The following is a 16575-nucleotide window of genomic DNA, read 5'->3' as shown; positions in this document are numbered from 1 at the left end:
CCTTAAGTTGCTTCTGTGGGGAGGCAAAATCCCAGCTCAGAAAGAAAAACTCCAGAGACTCTGTGCTGGAGGTAAGAGAAGTACCCTCTATAAATCAGGAAAGAGTAATTTAATCTTCCTAAAGGTCAGGCATCAAATTTTTTCCCTTACATCAGTGACCCCTGGGAACTTCTTAAAACTCGAGCCTCACTTAAGAAAATTAACAATATCCCATGCCTTATGGTAAGCCAACAAAGCTGTTGTTCTTCAAAACAAGGCACCATAAAGAACCCCACCTTGGCTGTGAAGGATCAACATCTCAAACGAGATCCGGGAGTGATCCCACACTGATCCCACCAGCAGCAGCTGTGGGGCACAGCTGGTCACAAATCGCATCACCTCGTTCCCCCTTCCCAGGCCTGCAGGTGGGAGCAGGGGAGAGGCAGGACTAGGCTGGTGGGGTTGGGGCTCCTTGTCACACATCTAGGCTCTTGCTGCTCACTCTGAAGAGGTGCACCAGAAAAACTGCAGGAGGGAGAAGATTTCTTTCAGATGTTTCCACTTTGGTCCTGGAAACCAGACACCATTTTGAGTAACGGGAGATGAGTGCTGCGGGAAGCACGTTGCTCTTTCTAACAGGTAAGATGAAGTGGCTCGTAGCTTCAGACTCCCAGCTTTGCGTACAAGAATCTCAGTAATTTCATTTTCAGTTGTTAATCATTTTTATGTTTCCTTGGTGGAAAAATGCTTAAATATAATTTACATTCAAGCCACCAAAAAGTGATAAACAACTCCCAGGCTGAAGGTTGCCAAACTATGTCAATTAAAACAAAACCAAACCCAACAAACCAAACAAGATAAACAAAGGTATTCTTACAAGAATTACTGTTCAAAAACCCCCAGTCCAAGAAAAATGTGCCAGAGAAATGAAACAATGGGGGAAAAATAGCCTGTTTCCTTCAAGGGCTGGGTAAAAATCTCTGGAATGTGCGTAGCCTCCACTGTGTATTTCAAGGTGACCTCTTTCTGTGGTTCATATTTTCCATAGCTTCCTTTTAGTAAGGAGGAGACTCCACATGTATGTCCAGGTCCTCAGCTAGGGTCCTGTCAGCGTAGTATGACTACTACCTACAGGTAGTAACCACTAATGCCAAACTGATATACTGTAGCAGAGGCAGTAGCTCACTGCTCACCTGCTGCCCCAAGCAGCACAGCTCAGGCTTTCCCTCCCCCAGCATCGGTCCAGCCACCTCCCGCATCAGTGGGAATTGGAAAGGGTCGTGCTGCAGACAAGAATTTGGATTCCCGAAACTGTCAAACTGATGTAAAATTCCTGCCCTGTGGTATCACGGTTGTCTTTGTTTATTTACCACCTGTACATGCAATAAAGCACTGAATGTTTAGCTGATTTGAAAATTGAGGTGAGATATTTTAAGTTTACTCCATCCCTGAATAATGTAATCTTTCCTTAGCATCAAAATGTAAACCAAAAAGAGACAATCCCCGAGCTTGTTAAAACTTTGTAAGAATTATCTTGTTCATGTTTTTGAATCATTGTCAACTAAGAAACAGAAACTAAACCCTTTAAAGCACTATACCACTCCTCATCCTTCCTCTAAGTTGAGCACTAGGTACTATACCGGAGTTAGGAAATCGATGTGTCCTTAGGGTTTGCACCTGGAACAGTCATATTGTTTATCAGACTACAGGCTATATTAAGTAATTTGCCAGCACCTGTCTGAAACCTACACAAACAAAAGTATTTTTTGCCGTAATTGTAAGTTACTTTGCTCAGCAGCCAAGTAAAATTCTTGAAGACGATATACATGTACCTGCATATGTATTTACTGTAGATTTTTTGCTAAAACTCTGCTTGTGTATAATCTATACCACAATGACATCTGTTGTGCACACTACAAACGCAACCAGTAAATAAACACTTCAATCAAAACCCCTCCTAAATTTAGGTAGCATTCATAAAACTTTCCTGAAGAAGTTAACATAAGGACTTAAAAGCTGGAGTTTGCTATATTTTGTGAAGTCTGCATAGCGTTTGCTCTTCAGAAATTCCCAATTAACAAGTCACACCAATGCAAACTCCTTGCTTTTTAAATTCTTCAGTTTTGTTCAGTTCCTTAACTCCACAGTGATACAGTTTTATTTTTAAGATGTTGGAACCAAAGTTTGAGACTTCAGCAGTACTTGAGTTACATTCTCATCTTAGGTTTAAGATAAGATTACAGAGAACTAGCGCTTTTTGCAGCTCTAACTTTTTATGTACTTCTGGCTCTGCGTGACACAGATAATCGAAGGTATTCATTCACCTCCTAACCAATTTCAGTAGGAATTAAACATCTAGATAAGGATTCATGCTGTCATCTTTACCTTTGTGCCTCAGTTTTCAGTCTATAAAATAGAGGCAACACTTTACTTAGAAACGTGAGGATGTTTGCAGTAACTCCGTCACTGCTGTGCCTGAAGGACCGCCCTGCTGAGAGCAAAAGGCACAGCTGGGCATGCTTTTTGTTTGGTTGGTTTTTTTGTTTGTTTTACAAAACAGCACACAAGTTCCACCTGAAAAATTTACATAAGGCTCTGCCTCAGGGGGAAGGGGCCCTTTTCTGAAGGAAACTGTCCACAGGCTTAGAATTCCCAGGGCAGTTTTCCTAGCTGGAGGAAATTTCTCTCTGTACTCCCAAAGCTTTAAGCATCTTGAAAATCTGGCCTGAGGCAAGTAATAAATGGGGAGTGGAGAGATAGGACTGGAGGTGTAGTGCCTTGTTGTTCTTGCTTTTGTTTGTAAAATGAAGCATTTAAAAGGGAATTTTTACTGGACTGACTGCAGCACTTATTTGCAGTAGCTAAAAGACCATGGAAGTCTATACAGAGCCATCCTACAGCAACAGACCCCATGAGCTGATAGGAAGTCTAATACCTGCTAGTAATTAAGGCCAGAACTTAGTGGCTAATGATGTCCCATTTATAGCAGATTGATTGAAAGGCATCTCTTTTGACAAGACTACAGGATGTACGAAGACAGATTATTTATGTAGTTTGCAGGCAGCCACACTCACATTCATTGCTGTGGCAGATGTTCAGTAAAATTTTCTGGAAAATCTGGTGGAGATTAGGTTTTGATGAAAAATTTCAAGGCATTTTCCTCTAACGTGAGCAAGGATAAACCCCTCTGGGTTATTTTATATTGCACATCAGCAAGATAATGACACTTTTGCCTAAGCAGATGGAAGGTGCTGGGGAAGTGTGTGCTGCATCAGGTCTGTGCTGCTCTCCAGCACCACATTTCTCCCCACTCCTGTTCAACAACATCCACAGTCATTAGAGGACGTGGCTGCTGTAGTGGGTTTGCATGGCGAGGTTTTGGTAACGGAGGGGGCTGCAGGGGTGGTTTCTGTGAGAAGATGCCAGAAGCTTCCCCCCATGTCCAAAGGGGCCAATGCCAGCTGGCTCCAAGATGGACCCACTGCTGGCTGAGGCCGAGCCCATCTGTGACAGTGGTAGTGCCTCTGGGATACCATATTAAGAAGAAAAAAAAAAAGATAATCTGTGCCAGTGTGAGAGCAACCGCTCTGCAGCCCCCCAGGTCAGTGCAAGATGGGGGGCAGGAGGGGCTCCAGGCACTGGCACAGAGATGCCCCAGCAGCCCGCGGTGGAGCCCACCCGTGGCCCCATGGAGAGGGGTGGACACACGCTGCTCCTGAAGGTCGGCACTGCGTGGGAGGGACCCACACTGGAGAGGGGAAGAGTGTGAGGAGGAAGGAGCAGCAGGAATGATGTGTGATGAACTGACCTCACCTCCCATTCCCTGTCCCCCTGTGCCACTCAGGGAAGATGCAAAGAAATCAGGAATTAAGTTAAGCCCAGGAAGAAGGGAGAGGTGGGGGGAATGTGTTTTTTTCTGATTTGGATGCTAATAAACTCATTTTCCCCAAGCTGAATCTGTTTTGTGTGTGACAGTAATTGCTGAGTGATCCCCCTGCCCTTACCTCGACCCACACACCTTTTGATGTATTTTCTCTCCCCTGCTGGGCTGAGTTGGGGAGTGACAGAGCCACTTTGGTGGGCACCTGGTGCCCAGCCAGGGCCAGCCCAGCCCAGCCGCAAGTGCCAGGGCCATGCTGGGGAGGCGATGGCCCGTCTGTCTGTGCAGCCACAGCACCAGCACTTGAGCGCGTTGCAGGGAAGTGCTCGCAGCAGGGCAGGGTGTTGCAATGGGGACGCAGGTTTTCCTGACCAGGGCGAAAAGCAACGCGTCGCAAAACTTGGTGGTGTTGCCTAAACACGGGAAACGCTCTCGGCTGAGGCATGAGGTGGTAGGCAGCATGGCTGACTTGAATTTCTGGTTCTACTTTCTCTTTTCCCTCGTCATCAAGCACATGGCTGGCAGTTGCAGGAGGCAGCCGGGTGGCTGGTGGCGGGAGAGCGCCGGTACGCGGCTCCGAGCAGCCCGAGGGTGCGGAACTGACAGTTCCTCTGGCTCGGCGTTAAGCAGGGGCAGCTTCCCCAAACTAGTGTGACCCAACGTTCGTGCGTTAATCGAAGCGCCTCTCCGGTGTGAGGGCTGGGATCATTATATTAAGCCGCCCCATTAACCCTCCCGCAAGCTGCCCCGCGTAGCGGCTCCAGGGCGCAAACCGAGCGTGGTGCCCGCGGGCGAGGAGCGGGACCGGGACCGGCGCCCCTGGCCGAAAGCTGCGCTCAGCGCCCCCCGCCCCGGGGGCCTTTCGCACGCCGCGCCCCCGCTGGGAGCTGCGGGCCGGGGGCTGCCCGCCGGCGGGGCCGGGGCCAGGTCCGGGGCCGGGCCGCCCGCGGGGGAAGCGGCGGGTGCCAGCGCGGGCGGAGTCGGAAGCACGACAGCACGGGGCGCTGGGGCGGCGCTGGCGGCGGCGGGAGGAGCTCGGCACTAGCGGCTGTGCTGGGGTCGCGGCGCAGGGACGGAGCCGGGCAGCGCCGCCGCCGGCCCCGCAGCAGCAGCAGCAGCAGCGGGAGGTGGAGGAGGAGCAGCCGCCGGAGCCGCCTCCTGCCGCCGCCGCCGAGCGCGGGGAGCCGCCGCCGCCGCTGCCCCGGGCGGCTCATGAGCGCCGGGCTGCGGCGCTGCCGCCTGCCGCCTCGCCGCGGGTGAATGAACCTGTCCCGGCCGGCGTCGGCGGCTTCGCCTCGGGCTGCGGCGCCGGTCTCCCCCCCCGCAAAATGGACGGTTTCGCCGGGAGTTTGGGTAAGCGGCGGCGGGAAGCGTGAGGGGAGCGGGCGGGACGGGACGGGACGGGGCGGCGTGCCGGGGGCTGCGCGGGGCGCGCACCTGCGGCCGGCGGGGGGTCCGGGCCGTTCCGAGCCGTGCCGCGCCGTGCCGCCGGGGCTGCCCGGGGACGCGGTGCCGGCCGGGCCGGTGCGCGCAAACGCCGCCCGTGCGGCGGCGGGCGGGGAGGGGAGGGGAGGGGAGGGGATGCCAGTGCGGAATCTGGTCAGCTTCAAACCATCTGTTGCGAGCGCTCCGGCTGCACTTGCCTCCTTTGTTCTTTCCTCGCCGTGGGCTTGCGCTTCCCCGGAGTTAGTTGCTTGGGCTGTTGCTTTTCGTTGGTGCTTTTTAATTTTATTTTGAAATTATTGTCGCGTTTTCCCTTTTCCTCTCTGGCTGCGGGGGCGGGCGGGCGCAGCGGGCCCGGGTGCCGCAGCGGCGGAGCCCCGGGAGCGCCCCGGCGGCGGGGAGCGGCGGGGCTGGGCTCGTGTCCCCCCGCCGTGCCCGCCCGCCGCGGAAGTGCGGAGCGGCGGGGGACCAGCGCCTTCCCGGTGGCCGCGCATCCGTCCGTGTGCCCGGGGAGCCCTCCCGGCCCCCGCGGCGTCAGGCGCCTCTGCCTGCAGCTGTGGGGGGATCGCAAACATTTACTGCTTGTTTATCCCAGTGTTCCCAGAAAACGGCCGGGCTGCGTTCTCCGCAGTTCTGCGGCGGCAGGCTGCGGCAAATTGTCAGCGGTTTCTTTAGGCAGAATTACCTCGCCAGCCCACTTTCTGAATGATGCGGAGGACGGGCTGCGCGGCGTGTGCAGTCGTCCCGATCAAAAGCGTGAGCCGCAAGTGTCGCCAGATTCCGGGGCTGTATAGCCCGCGCGTTCCGGCGTATGTTCCGCAGATGACAGCGTGCCCGGGCGCTGCGCGCGTGCCTACCTGCGCGCCTCCCCCGCCGGCCGCGCGCTCCCAGCGCTCCGCAGCCGCTGCGCGATCCGCCGCGCGCCCTCTCCCCTAGCAGAAGAAATCCGTGACTCTAAAAATCAGATTAATTTATTTTTACGGCACTCCTGTGAAATCTGTAATAATAGCGAATAGTTCTCAAATTTCTGGAAAAATTGACTCGTTTAAATACTGGCGAGCGTGATCCTAACCTTTCAGGTTTTCAAAATGTCAACTCCAGCATTTTGGGCACCTGTCCAAGCCAAACTGGCGCACCGTAATTAACAGTACGCTTTGGTAGTTTGGCTCTTTGCCTGACACACTCTCCTTGCTTAAAGTAACTTCCACGGTCATTTAATATCCGACAATCAAAAAGCGACACAGGGAGGAATTGTAGGGGTTCTGTGCCCGGTTTTCAGAGGGGAGCTTGTGCCTGTGGGTGACAGATGCAAATGTGCCACGGTTAATATTAATGAACCTCTTTACCCAGTAGCGGAACTGATCACTGAATCAAAGGGCACCGATATTGCTTTTAACGCCCGGAGTATTTGCCCCGCTGAGGTGGATGTTTAGAATAACTGTTTTCTGTTGGAAGTGGAAAAACCCCCTAATTATTTTGAAATAATAAAGCATCATTTCTCCTGTGCGGAGCTTGCTCCCTGAGCGATGGCGTGGGCTGGCCGGGTGGCCCAGCACCTTGCGCTGGTGCAGGGATGGAGGGGTGATGGGCGCTTCGGAGCATCCCGCTGGCCTTATTAAGGGAGGCTCCATCTGGGCCTTTAATTTGTTTCACTGTTTGGTCAGGAAGGCACCGTGGTTTTATTAGAATTTAATGAGGATTAAGCTCCGCTCAACCTTTTGAACTGTGTATCGTGATATTCACTGTTAGTTGGCCTTTGATTTTGCTTTTATGGCGAGCACTGATGCGCAGTGGTTTTCTGGGCTTGGGCTGAGGGGAGGGCATTCCCAGAATCCGTGGCTTTGAAGTACACGACTTTCTTGTTCTCAGGTTTGAATCGTTTTGCTTAGTCCTCTTTGTATTTATAATCACTTGTTGGTTGCTCTAGCTGCTAACAAGCCTGTAGTGTCTGTCCACGACGGTGTGTGAATTGTTCTGAGATAATTTTTTTTTTTAAAACATCTCTAATTAAAATCTAATGGCTTGAATTTAATTAGCTGTCTGCTAAGTGTCTTTTAGGAAGGCCATAAATTAGTGTCATTTAGAATGAAATGTAAAAATTAATTGAAATTATTGTTGGCAAAACTGTGCTATCTGTGTATGTGCATGCTCAGCCAGTCAAGCGAGCTTATTAGAGAGCAAGTTGTCCTTTTAATGCCTCCTGTCATTATCTGGAAGGCAAAATGTTATTACAGATTGTGCCCTCCAGCACAGGCAGAAATACCTTCTTACATGTCTTGCAGTTGAAAATACTTTACGCAGCTGTTTTCTTTTGGCTTCCACACTGAAATTTTTATGAGAATAAAAAGATGAAAGAAACTATTTTATATGTAATTTAGAAAATTGTTTTGGTTATTGGTTTAGTAAATGCTTATGCAGCACTCAAGAGTATGCAACTACTGTATACAGTAAAAAAGTATCTGTGTATTATGAGTTAACTTGTACAGCTTAAATAGTTGTTGATTTACTTTTTCGATAAAACAGAGTTATTTCACATTTGCTGGGACTTCAGTATCTTTTTGAGTATCACCAGCAGCAAAGTGAATATCACCACCAGCATTTATTTGCCCCAAGTAGGAGAGTCGTACCTTACATTTGAGCATTCCCCACGCGACTATTGTCAGAGGTCTCAATGGATTTTGGCCAGCTGCTTTTTCAGATGCATCCCTCGAAGTGAAAGAGTGTGCTTCTGGATGGGAACAAGAGGCCCAGGAACTTGGACGGAGCACCTAGGCTCCTGCCTTGCGCCTTTGCCGAGACAGGAGCACAGCATGGGTGTCTGGCTCTGGCTCTGCCAAGTTCTCTCGCGGCAGCATCTTCAGGGAAAAGAAAACACTGTTAATTCTACCAAAAGAATCAAGCTTAGAGTTCTACCAAAAAAACCCACCAAACCCCCACAAAAAAAAAAAAAAAAAAGGGCAGGCTAACCAGAAAGCCCATGTGGGACATAGTACAGCCAAGGCTGCCGGTAAGGGTCGTCCCGCTGTAGCCCTCTCCCTTTGTGCTGCGCTACTGCCCTGTATCATTTCCACCCTCACACTGCTGCTCGTGAGCCCGTGGTCAGCTGGTTCGGAGATGCCCATCAGAGGGCTGCAAGACTGTAGAAGACCAATGGTTTTGCAAACAGTAATTTTGATTTTTACGTGTCATCGTGGAGTATATCGGTTTACAGCCTTCCTGCCCGCCCCAGCTGTTTCCGTGGTTTTCTGCCTAAATTGGCTTTTTAGAGGGTAGGAGAAGTGTGCGGGGCAGGGGGAGGGAAGTGGTAGGAGTCCTCAGCTGGGGGTAGGTGGGATGGTGGCAGTGTGTGGTGTTGGCAGCTCTTAGGTGGCCCTGTTTGTTTATCTCACTTTCTGTAAGGTTAATTGGCTAAGGTATGAGATCTACTAGGTTTAGGCTGGTGAAGAGTAAGCTGTGACTGGCTGCCTGGGGCTGGTGAGGGGTGCTCCTTGGTGGACAGTTTTCCATTGCTTTTAGCTGTTGCATTGTTTTCCCTGCCTCTGCTAATTGAGTTCTGCAACAATAACTCATTGTAAACAAAGATATGGAAGCATTCATCAGATTATGTTAAAAAATGACTACAACCGTTTCCAAGTTTGTCACCAGCGTATGATGATAACATGGTATAAAGCATTTCAATAGAACTCTCTCCAGCGATGAGGTCTGTGGCACAATAATAACTCATAAAAATAAATGAAGTCTCAATTTCTGAGTTCTAGCTGTGGTTTTTGTGCAGCTGTGCAGGACGTCCTGAAGCTTATAAGTAGTCTTTACTGAAAAATTCTCTTATGATTGAAAATATTTTCATGGAAAAAACAAAATCAATCTTCTCTTGAGGTCTTGGGCAAGCAGAATAATTTACCAAGCAGAATAATTTAGGTTGTTTTTTTTAAAGAGTAGTTGAGCTTATGCATTTTTTTTTCAGAGAAGCAGAAGACAAAGGAGAGAGCTGTAATGACTAATTGGAGACCAGTGTTTTGCTCTGTTGTTGATGTTATTGGAGGAAGAACTGGAGAAATAATAAAAGAATCATTTTTTCATTGTATGTAGGATCTACATACTGTTCTGTCACTGTATATGTACTACTGCTAACTGCAGTATATGTACCAGCTACTTACTGGAGGGGTGGCATGTGGGTCAGTTCCTAATTATTCCCCTCTCCCCCGTTTCTTTTACTACATACTGTATAAAAGTTGTTGGGAAAAGTTCCTGTTCCACAGGTGTGTCTGGTCTGCATCGTGTAGCTGCTGGGGAGGTGATGTGGGTGCGGGCTGCTGCTCTGCGCTGGAAGAGCCAGCAGAGCCTGTTGAGCCCCCCCATGGCTTTGCTAAACCCCAGTCAGTGGTCTCCTCGGGAGCCCCCAGCAATGGGCGGGCAGGTACGCTGGAGGGGCCAGGGGAGCTGGAGCTGAGGAGCTGGTGGTGCTCGGAGCCTGGGGAGCATGTGTGCATCATGATTCATCTCTGGCTGGGTTCAGTACCGAGAAATGCGAGCGTGTGGAATGACTGGCTACAGCAAGCTGGGGTATTTGTCATTTATTTGGGCTAGAATGTGAAGTTTTATGGTTGCCCGTCTAGACTGCAGAAGCGGCAGTGGTGCTGCAGAGCGATTGCTCATCGCCAGGGCCAGTTCAGCTCGGTCTGCGGGGCGCTGCTCGTGGGGTTGCTGTGTGCTATTGTCAGTGTGCTGGTCTTCTGAAAAATAAAAACTTTGGCAGGATGTCAGTCTCTCTTGCCTGAGAAGGATGGCCTTGGTTGGTGCCAGGGATGATTAAACTACAGCAGCAAGGAGAACAGGCTGTTTGCTTTAGAAACTCGGCGGTGGCCCACCTTTTGCTGCAGGGGTCTCTACTTAACGGGCAGCGAGAAGGAACCCTTTGCTCTGTAGCCAGCTGAGAAGCAAAGGATCGTGTATTTACAAAACAATCTTTTTTTTTTTTTTTTTTTTGCACAGAGCAATTGACAATATTTGGCCTGGTTGTGAGTAACACTCTCACTTTTAAAAACAAAAAAAGAAACAGAATCACAAACACAGCATTCTCTATTAGAGAGACTCTCTTCTTAGTCCTCTAGAAAGGCTTTTAATGCCTGGGATGCTGAGAAGAATTTTTGGCCTCACAGTGTGTTTTTCATACTCTTTAACTGAATATTTTTGATATGGGAAGTACAGTTATTTGACACAATTTTCTCTTGCCTGAAGATCCTACTCTGAAAGGATATTTTTTCTTCTGTGCTTCATATTGTGAAGCATGTAAGAGGGAAAAAAACTGGTGAAGAGCAGTGCTCTTACAAGCCCTCTGAAGCATGATTTTGTTTTGTAAGCAGCATTATGTTGCTAATTGTGCTGTTAGTAACATACAGGGAGAGCTCTATGTCACTCCTTGCTCTGCAGAGTAGCAGCTTCCCTTCTTGGTGTGGTTTCTGTCAATTACCGAGGTTTATTTTCCCTTCTCTGTTTAGGTCCTTGCTAAATCTAATCCTTAATGAATGTAATTTTAAGGCCAAGAATGTTATTCCTGCTTTACCCACACATAATGTAATAGGAAGGGCGCTAGAGCATAATTAATTTTATAGCACGTGGCATGTATGATGACAGTGCAAGTCTCTGCTCTTGCTGGTGTTGAGCATTTCTAGTAGGAACGTGCTCCCGTTCCGGAGATGAGAATCACCTGATAAACAACAACTCAAAAGCTTCCCTACTTTCCTTTTCAAGTAATATTTTTATAGTTAGTTACGAGCTCAGGTGAAGCCACTGCTTGCCTCGTTTTTCCTCTCTGTAAACAAGTGAGCACAGGCACCAACAGTTTAAAGAGGAATTGTTTGCTTTCATCTGCTTGTTGAAACGGATACAGAATTTTGGTTTTCTAGGCTTTTCTGTCATTGGGTGCTGAAGGATGGGTACCTGGAAACACCACGTGGTGAGGTGCAAGCTCTTCTTGAGAGTTTTGAGTCGACTTCAGGAAACAGACATGAACTCAGATTTAGGAAGGCTGTGCTCACGGGGCACTTTGCAGCCTGAGCCGATAGTTCAGACAGTGGAAGTAAATGGGTGGTGCTGTATGTGGGGTGGGATGTGAAGAGGGAGACACCACAGTCATTAAAGGCCTGAGCTTATTGCTAAATCTTGGAACATCCAGAATGTTTTTTCTCTTCTGGTATTGCCCCCCTCCCCTTTTTTAATTATTATTTTTTTCTTTTTGCTCCGTGTTGTAAATAGTACATACCATCAGTGAGTACTGCAATCTTCTTAAGCTTTCTGCTCTAAGACTTCTTACTGGGTTGGAAAAACTAGTTTTTTTTATTAGGTTTTTGATTGTTTTGCCTTTCAGTTGTCTCTTCTGCTCATCATCAATAGTTTCAGCCTAATGTTTACTAAAAATAGCTGTGTCTTGATCTTTTAACTGCTGGTTTCACAATTACTCTCCTGACTTTTTAATGTCTGTACTGCTCGACTTTGCATGACAGTACTGTTCCTTGGGAAGGACAACTGTTTTTTTTTTTTTTTAGCAAGTTGGAGAATCCAGTTTCTTTCTTTGGTTGATGGTCTACGCTGCCTTTCTGCCCCATTTAGTGATGTGGATTGTGTGCTCTCACAGCTTTCAGGCCAGACACTTTTCAGTGCGAATTTGTCTTACTGTAGAAGTAGTCTTTTTGTATTTAAATATATTTTCTTTAGCTTTCTGGGGCTGTTTGAACATGAGTGACATGCATAATACAAGTGCAGTGGAAGGGACAAGAGTGGAAGCAACACAGCTGTGCTCTATAAACAGTTAAATATTTTGGAGAGGTGCAGCTACCTTGGATTTCAGATGTTGTATTAAATTAAAGAGAAATACTTATTGTTGTCTCTTGCCTGATCCTGTCTTGTTTCACTGAAACTCAGCTTGTGGCTGTGAACGCAGTGCTCCAGCCTGGAGTCAGTTCCCACTTCTCCTGCCAGTTTCTTTGGGCTTTAAAAAAAAAAAAGGGGGGGGGGGCACTGAAACCAAACTGTTTTATGTTTGAATGTATTTTGGATTTGTGTAAACAGTTTTAATGCATCAAGCTAAATTGGCAGGCTTTCGTAATCCTCTGGGAAAATTGGGAGTTTGAAACCCAGTGGATAAATTAAAGTCACAAATGCTTCTAAGCCCCAGATTTGGCTCCCTACAGGGACGCTGTAAATTAGTTAGGCCTAGAAATGTGGTTTAGCTAAAGTAAATGAAAATACTTTTTCATGAGAACTTTATAATTTTAAAGACAGAAGAGTTGGATTTCTTTATTCTGAGTTGAGGACACACAAACAAGAAAATGGCTATTAACAAGAGAAATTTATCGTTGCTGTCCAAACACAAGAGGTAATGATTTCATCACTTTTTATGGTTTTTAATGAAATTATGACATGAGGGTAGTAGAAACGGGTTTAAAATGCTTGATTTCAGTCAGCAGCTGAGGTAAGCAAGCCCTCACATGCGTGATGGCTAAATTAGCAATCCCAAATATACATAAAATGAATGGTAGAACTATTAGCTTGCTTACGGTTTATTGTATGTTACATTTTTTCCTCTTTTGAGAACAAAAGGAAAATGTCGCTTTTACGTCAGGGTTCTGACAAGCTGTGCGCCCAGCGCTGTGCAGAACAACAGCAGTAGAATGGGCTGTAGTTTGCTTCCTTCCCCCTTATTCAAGACCACAAGCAGACCATGCCATTTTCTCAGGAGGTTTCCTGTTGTGTGTGTTATATGGATCTTGAGTTAATTAGACCTCTGAGTTTCAGTGGCAAGTTCCATTTTAAGAATGGCAGAATAAAGCCTGGTCTTGCAGGTTCCGTTTTTGAGGATGGACGTCACCTCCCCAAACTAACCCGTTCTTTTAGACTTTTTATTATACATCTTACAGTACCTCTGGCTTTTACAACTAATAGACAGACTTTGGAGTGGCTTTGGATTGTAGACGTAATCCTTTAGGTAGGGCACGGCTGACCGAATTCCTTTCCAGGAGCAGTGGATACTGGAAACCTGACTGTGTGGAATGGAAAGAGAAGTGTTGCTGTTAGAGATTTTCTCGTACATTTCTAGTGTGATGTAGGTGTGGTGAAATCATGCTTTTGAGTTGGAGCAGTTCTGAGATGAGTGCTCCACATGTACATCTGGGCTTCCCTGGGAGCAAAGTCCCCTTCAGATGTGTTAATGTGTGTTAGAACTGTGACGGTTTGGGGTTTTTTTTGGATGCAGTTTGACTGAATGGAATTTCAGGAGAGCGTACCTAAAAATGTGCTGCTTGGTGTCTCCAAAGAGAGGTGTGGAAAGAAGGAACCTTGAGTGGTAGGAACTGTAAATTAAACTTTTTCAGTTGCAAGATTCAGAGACGTGGTGATACTTACGTCTGCATAGTATCACTTGACTTTTTTTAAACAAGAACTCTTAACAAGGAGAAAATTACAACTTTGTTTAGCTATGAAATCCTGCATTGAACTGCTGTCGCCTGCTCTCCCAGCATGTACTGTGCAAATGCCATCAGAGGGATCTAGCAGGAAATCGGTGGTTTGTGTGGCTGTCATGCTTGCTCTCTGAACTCTGAATGTGTCTGTTAAAGTCATGAGGCAAGGGGGACAACAATAACCAGCAGCCCAAACTTTTTTTTTTTTTTTTTCTAATAGGATAAGCATGAAAGAGCTGAGTCCTGTTGGCAGGTTTGCAATAGCTGCAATAAGCGCTGCTGTGAGATGGTTTTAGTCTCGGCATGCAGCGGGATAGGTGATGGGGAGGATTTCTGCGTGCCCGTTTTCTGAACGCTTAACATGTGGGATGGTGTTTTTCCATGAAAATGATCTGATGTATTTAAGAAAGATGACTTGTTGGCAGTGCTGTTCCCCAGATTTGGATTTGTTGCTGTATTTTCTATAATCTGTGACCATTGTATTTTCTTGAAGATGCCCAGAGGGGTGAAGGCTTGGTTGGGATGGGGTAAGGCAGCAGTTAGGCTGTGACCGTGCTAACAGCCTGCTTGGTTTTTTGCCTGCCCCAGTTCTTGAAGTGAATCCTCAGTAGAGAAGTGAATGTATAATTACTGTGAATATGTAAGTTGCTTTTGGAAGTAGACACAGTGAAATGCTTAGGAGCTTGATTTATTTGAGTTTATTCTTTACCGTAAAGAACCAGAGTAGTAAGGCCATTTATTTAGCCAGTGTAGACTTGATGATGGTATTCCTGATGTAAATGTGGTTTTCTTAAAGTATTATTTTTGAATTAAAAATGTGTTAGGGGAGATGCTGTATCTGTTAACACTTTTATTTTACATTGTTTTAACGTCTTTTTAATAGGCTGGATCTGCAAAACTACTGTAGCTTGGGCAAGTGTTTAGCCTGAAGCTAAAAAATACTTGAAATCTTGTTCTGAGTTTGGTACATGTGTTTGTTTTCCAGAAAGCTTCCCGAGGGATACATGTATTTTCTGCAGCATCCCTCCCGGCTTGTTTTCCTTTTGTTTCTCACCCGGTACCAGAAATCTGCTGTAGCTGACGTGGCTGAGGACTCTATTTCAGACAGGCCAGGTTAGAGGGAGTAGCAACTGCAAAAAGACACCGTGTTGGTGCAGGGTTTATGGTGAAAGTGGTAGACTGAACGTGTAGTGTGGGGAGTGGTGATGAGGACAGATCCAGTAAGGCAGGGTAATACAGGTATTCATATAATTCCTCATGACTTCAGGTTCTGCCTAGCAGCATAATATTCTTTAATTCTGTAACTAAACCTGTGTTTTCTGGCTTTGGTAATCTAGCAGAGCTGTGTCCTCCAATTTGTATTGTTGGTTTGTTTCTGGTTGGGCTTTCAAAATCTTTTTTCTCCAAGGTAGAGTATTTAGCCTTCATTTATACTTCTTTCAGTTCTGTTTGATTTTTAAAATCCTATGAACATCCACATATGATTGGTATTGTGAAGTGATTGGAAGCTGTAGCTGTGAGTGTTTGGTGGCTTTAAACGAAGAGGTAGGAGATTTGAGATTTTCAGAGTAGCTTTAAAAAGGAAATTGCTTGTTTTCCTGTTAAACATAGAGGAAAATGGGTATTGGGTATAGTAGTAGAAAACCGTAAGCAAATCAGATTCTTGGGCAAAAACTTTTTCTTTTTTTTAGTACTTGATCTGGCTTACTAGTGTTCCATGAGAAATGCAGTATGGCACCATTCCTGTGCTCTTTGCTAGCACAAATGGGTGGTCAGATGCAATCATTGAATAGGTGTGTATCCATATCTATTACTGCTGGTGTGCCTCATCAGTTCTGGAGGTGAACGTGCTCACCCAGTGGGACCAGTCCGGCTGGGTGGCTGGGATGCTCTGTGGATCGTAAGCTAAGGAGTGTCATGGTGTGGGACTGCAGTACCATGGAGGAACAAGGATACAGAAATTAATCAGCCCAGTTCTCTTGTGTGTGAGGGAGTTGGGAACTGCTGGGTCAGGAGCTCTGGTCTCATCCCGTGGTGGGCTTGGTAGGAAACGATTGCAGACCCCAAGTGCGACAGAGCCTCAGGTGGGGCATCTCCAGAATCTACCCAGCACCTCAGTCAGTAATTATGTTACAAATTGATACACATTTGATTTGAAAACTTCCAAAGTGCAGAGAATCCAAGTAATTTTTGTGTGGGATTAACATCAGGCCTCAAGCTTTTCCATGACAGCTGATTTAGTGTAAAGGAAATAGATCAGGGCTTGCAGTCTGCAAATTTATAAACTCTGATGTTTAGAACAACCGCAGCCAAGAACTGAAAAACAATCTGATTTTATTCATGATGTGGAAAAGTACATATTAGAAGTTACTGTTTAATCATAGAATGGTTTGGGTTGGAAGGGACCTTAAAGATCATCAAGTTTCAACCCCCCTGCCACGGGCAGGGACACCTTGCACTAGATCAGGTTGCTTAAAGCCTCATCCAGTAACAAATTTAAATCTAAAATAGACTTCAGTTTTTCATTTTTAGATGCCAGATCTGTATATGTTAATAAGTATTAGTTATTTAAATAATGTTGTGGACGCAAGCTTTTGTTTTAAGATGCATTGTATGGAAAGTACCTGTTTTTAGTTGTAACAGTGCAGATACACCCAGTGAGTTGCTTGACTGGTTATATGTGCTAGCGTTGGAGAGAGGAAGTGGGAAAGATGCTGATGCAGGTGAAGGGAGTTAAATATTCCAGGTAATCTGCATCAATTACTTCTTTAGAACTGTTAAGTACATAGTGTGTGTGGCACAAGAGGAAAAAGAACC

At 46.6% G+C, this 16575-nt stretch overlaps 1 protein-coding gene across 1 annotated transcript in view; it reads left to right on the top strand.

The window, feature by feature from the left end:
* The first annotated feature begins 4619 nt into the window (after positions 1-4619).
* Positions 4620-16575, top strand: part of EML4 (EMAP like 4) — a 163460-nt gene continuing 151504 nt past the window's right edge. The window contains exon 1 of the mRNA XM_080408408.1: positions 4620-5212. Within this exon, the coding sequence (XP_080264534.1) occupies positions 5188-5212 (25 nt within the window). The 5' untranslated portion in view covers positions 4620-5187. The remainder of the gene's footprint in view (positions 5213-16575) is intronic.

Source organism: Falco punctatus (assembly GCF_963210335.1).
Source record: "Falco punctatus genome assembly, chromosome: 12".
Lineage (NCBI taxonomy): Eukaryota > Metazoa > Chordata > Aves > Falconiformes > Falconidae > Falco > Falco punctatus.
The sequence above is the reverse complement of the archived record's forward strand: the minus strand, read 5'-3'. Positions and strand labels throughout refer to the sequence as shown.